Here is a 4826-nt window from a genome sequence, read left to right on the forward strand (position 1 = left end):
AGGGAATCTCTCCATGTTTGTATGGAGGACGAAAAATGACTCAAGAATCAATCAATGAATATATACAATAATAAATAAATGCATACATAAATGTATAAATACATGAATAAATTAATGATTACAGAAATAAATGAAGGAAGGAATCAATTAATGAAGCAAAACAATGGCGCTCAGCTCACTGCCATCATACTGCACTGACACTGTGGGGTCAATGATGTCTCAGAGACTTTTCGTTTCTAAAAAACTTTATTCAAAAACAGAACAACATGTTGACATGAAATATAAATACGTTAAAACATTTTTTATGAAATTGACGTCTTAACAGCAGAGTATAAAACTACATCAACAGAATGTAAAACTACATCAGTACAGTATAAAACTACATCAGTAGAGTATAAAACGACATCAGTAGAGTGTAAAACCACATCAGCAGAATGTAAAACTACATCAGTACAGTATAAAACTACATCAGCAGAATGTAAAACTACATCAACAGAATGTAAAACTACATCAGTACAGTATAAAACTACATCAGTAGAATGTAAAACTACATCAACAGAATGTAAAACTACATCAGTACAGTATAAAACTACATCAGTAGAGTATAAAACGACATCAGTAGAGTGTAAAACCACATCAGCAGAATGTAAAACTACATCAGTACAGTATAAAACTACATCAGCAGAATGTAAAACTACATCAATAGATTGTATAACTACACCAGTAGAGCCCTCTTGTATTCACACTGAAAATTACACCATAAATAAACAAATAATGTCATTAAATTAAAATAAAATAAGAAAACGTAGCCATAGAAATACTTTTAGTAAATAATATATCAATACCTTATTTGGCCATTATGATAGACATTTAGAGAAAATATATATTAATCTACAAAGAAACCAAAACTACTCTGAAGAAGTATCTAACTTAATTAAAAAAATAAACATTATCTACACAAATAATGACTAAGAATGAACAGGAATAATAAAATGTATCTGCTCTTGTAATTCAAAATAACTGAACTTTTTCTGAATCATTTTCTTCATTGAATTATTATTTATATAAATAATAATTATATAATTATTAAAAACATGATATTTTAGAAAAAAATTAATTATTATTATTTTTTTAATTCAGGCCAGTTTGTGTTATCAGCATAATGCAGCCACCTGCCGGCTCCAGCAGTCAACACACTGGATGGATCTAGTGATGGAGTTGAAATCTGATAAAGGTGAGGAGGAGGAGGAGGAGGAAGACTTGGGACACACTACAGGGTCCTGGTATGTCGATCTCTGAAAACACACACACACACACTTCAGAAATGCTGACTTCTCTAATCAATCAATCAATCAATCAATTTGTCTGTCATGTTTAGCAGTAGTAATCTCTTCACTCTGACGTCCAGGTGACTCTGTGTGTAAATCAGCCAATCAGAGCGCAGAGACTCACCAGGTGTTGCAGCAGGTCGTTTTGCAGTGTGATGACATTACACAGAGCGACGTCGTCAGTACAGAGAGTCTTGAGGTTGTCTGCACACTGCTGATAGTGAGACAGTTTGGTGGCCGCCGTGGAGCTCTGCACCAAACCACATCCAGAAAACACAGGATTTTAACCAGCTGAACGCAACTCACAGTTGTGAGAGTTGATATAGATTTGTATAGTGTACTAGCTCATATTTATTAATGTGTTTTTTTTTAACCATCACATAAGAGCTTGGAATTCAATTTTTTTTTTATCATGCATCCTTCACATGTGTGACAGCTTATTTTCCTCTTTAATATTATAATTATTTGTAAAATTCCAGCACAGGGCCGGCTTAAGGTATAAGCCATATAGGCGGTCGCCTAGGGCGCCACCATCGGGGGGGCGCTGGTCGCCCTGTAACAAAATAAATAAATAACAAAATAATGAATAATAATAACAATAATAATAATATAAAATTATATATATAATAACATAACATAATATATATAATAATAATAATAATAAATGCCAGTGGGTGCCCTCCTTCATTTTTCGTCATTGAGGTAACAAATGAACAAATAAATAAATAAAGAAAGAAATATACTTTTCACCCCTGTAACTCTCTTTCTCACAGTTTTTCATCTGCCCGGCCACTTATTTGTCAGTAAAAGTGTAAATTGTAGTGAATTTGACTAAACACTTTTAAGGCAACAATATCAGGGTCCAATTGTCTATTTATATTATAATAAATATAGTTATTTATGAAAATAAAAATCTTGATTTTTGTCTTAAAAACATTGTGCTTTCTGATGTGTGTTGCGGTTGGTGGTGTTAGGGTTAGGGTTTGGGGGGTTGAACCCTAACCCTGGAGCGGTGCTGCCGATTTGGAGCCCCCTCATTGCGGCGGCAATTTTCGCCTAGCGCACAAAAAGGTCTAGAGCCGGCCCTGTTCCAGCATCACAACAATGATTTGGCCCTGTGTCTCACATTTTCAGACTGAAAGCTGCAGCGCCACCATCAGGAGAACATTTATAGTTTTATTTTGTACTATTTGTGCAGCCTGATGATTTCGGCAGCCTGTTTAACCAGATCTCATGCAAAATGAGGTGTACCTCATTAGCGACGGTGTCTGCGCAGGGCTCGTCCGGCAGATCCTGCAGGTATGTCTGCACCGAAAACAAAGACACAAAAAAGATCGGTTGAGACAAAGAGCTCCAACATGAGAGTTAAACTGTCTTTAAAAATAAAGGTTTTTGAATGGAGTTTTGTGTGAAAGCGTTGTGTCTCACCGTCTTTTTGAGGTTGCTGATGTAGCTCTGCAGCGCCGCCTCAAGGCTCTGGGCGGTGCTCTGCATGTTGCTTGTTGGTAACACCATACCTGCTGCAAGCTCCGCCCACAACACCAGAGACAGGATGAACGGGTACCCACAATGCACTGCAACAGGAAGAGGAGAGGGTTTTATTGTAATGAACAGAGCTCTACATTCTCACAGACTGACTGTGTTTAGTTTTTTATATGAAGAAATATTTAATGGACATGTTTCAGCTCTCTGCTGTCTGCTGTATCATAAAAGTAATTAAAATATATTACAGTAGCTGTATCATAAAATTAAATTTATTAAAATATATTACAGGAGCATTAAAGTATGGAGGACAGAACCTGCCAAAATCAAAATTAATAAATAAATAAAGGAGACAATAATTAAATGCCATTAAATGTATCAAAAATAATATAAAAAATAAATGTAGCCATTAATTAATTGATAAAAATGTGACATAAACTGATATTTCTGTTTTAATTTGCTTCTTTATTTATGAATCTTTGTATTAATTCCCTTATTTATTTACTATTCTGTTTATTTTTCCCCTTTTATTTATGAATTTATTTTTATTAATTTTAAATTTATTTATTTATTTTTTCATTTTTTTATTTATTTTTTTATTTATTCTTTATTTATTTTGTCATTTATTTTTGCATTCATTTTTATTTATTTTATTAGAAATATCAAATTTATGTCACATTTTATCAATTCATTAATGGCTACATTTATTTTTTATATGATTTTTGCTACATTTAATGACATATTTATTAATTTATTGAGTAATTTATTTATGTATTTTTGATTTTGGCAGGTTCTGTCATTCATATTAAAGGAACATTTCTGATACAAAACACGTTCATGTTCATGTTCAGGTCTGACTGGATTTACTGTAGAAATATTAAGGATTTTATATTCATCTATTTATTCTGTTACAATAAAGAGAATTGTTGTGCAGCAGTACAAAGTGAGAAAGATTGCAAATAAACAAAATATTATATAATATAACCGTACAGATTATGAGTAAGTGAACTGTTGGGTTATATTTTCTGGAGGTTTTATTTAAAGGAAATGTGTTACATATGTCTAAAATAATTCTCTGTCTCCATTTTTCTCTGTTTAGAATCAAATTAAAATGTCCTCCAGGAAACGTCTCGAGAATTATTTGGAAGTTACAAACACGTAAAGCTTTGTTCATTTTATTTATTTATTTATTTTACCTGTAAATTCCCAAAGTGAGGGTTTGAATGTTGTCTCCGAACTGCCGGGAATAAAGTTGCATTTTGTTTGCAGAAAGATTCAAATATATTGAGTCTGAATTTATTGGAATTAGTCTAAAAAAAAGCTTTTAACTCGCAAAATGAAAATAAAGAGAACAAGAAACGTTCTGCAGAAGAGGAAGAAGAAGAAGGTATGAACTCACTGGTGTCCTCTGACGGAGGGATGAAGCAGCTCTGACGGAGAGATGAAGCAGCTCTGATTGAGGGATGAAGCAGCTCTGATGGAGGGATGAAGCAGCTCTGATGGAGGGATGAAGCAGCTCTGATGGAGGGATGAAGCAGCTCTGATGGTCCTGGTCTTGTGATGTGGACTCTGGTCCTGATGAGGTCCTGATGTGTATCCTTCATGCTGCAGAAGCTCATATTTATCCTCCTGGAGCAAAATTCTGAAGAAACAGTGATGTTCCCGGAGCAGCTGACTCAGAGTCAGTTGAATTCCTGTTTAGGATTAACAGTATCTGATTTGATATCTCTGGAGGACGGACACGGACACGGGACCCCTCTGGAGGACGGCCACGGAGACGGTGACCCCTCTGGAGGACGGCCAGGGAGACGGGACCCCTCTGGAGGACGGCCACGGAGACGGTGACCCCTCTGGAGGACGGCCAGGGAGACGGGACCCCTCTGGAGGACGGCCACGGAGACGGTGACCCCTCTGGAGGACGGCAAGGGAGACGGGACCCCTCTGGAGGACGGCCAGGGAGACGGTGACCCCTCTGGAGGACGGCAAGGGAGACGGGACCCCTCTGGAGGACGGCCA

General features: G+C 36.1%; 1 protein-coding gene across 1 annotated transcript; it reads right to left on the reverse strand.

The window, feature by feature from the left end:
- Positions 1–233: 233 nt before the first annotated feature.
- On the reverse strand, positions 234–4431 carry LOC119496418. The gene is made up of 5 exons (XM_037783703.1): positions 4210–4431; positions 2757–2902; positions 2580–2633; positions 1453–1578; positions 234–1295 (listed from the first exon to the last, which is right to left on the reverse strand). Exons 1-5 carry the CDS (start codon positions 4427–4429, stop codon positions 1155–1157), a joined length of 687 nt encoding a protein of 228 aa, XP_037639631.1. The 5' UTR covers positions 4430–4431; the 3' UTR covers positions 234–1154.
- Positions 4432–4826: the final 395 nt, after the last annotated feature.

Source organism: Sebastes umbrosus, chromosome 11 (assembly GCF_015220745.1).
Source record: "Sebastes umbrosus isolate fSebUmb1 chromosome 11, fSebUmb1.pri, whole genome shotgun sequence".
NCBI classification, from domain to species: Eukaryota; Metazoa; Chordata; class Actinopteri; order Perciformes; family Sebastidae; genus Sebastes; species Sebastes umbrosus.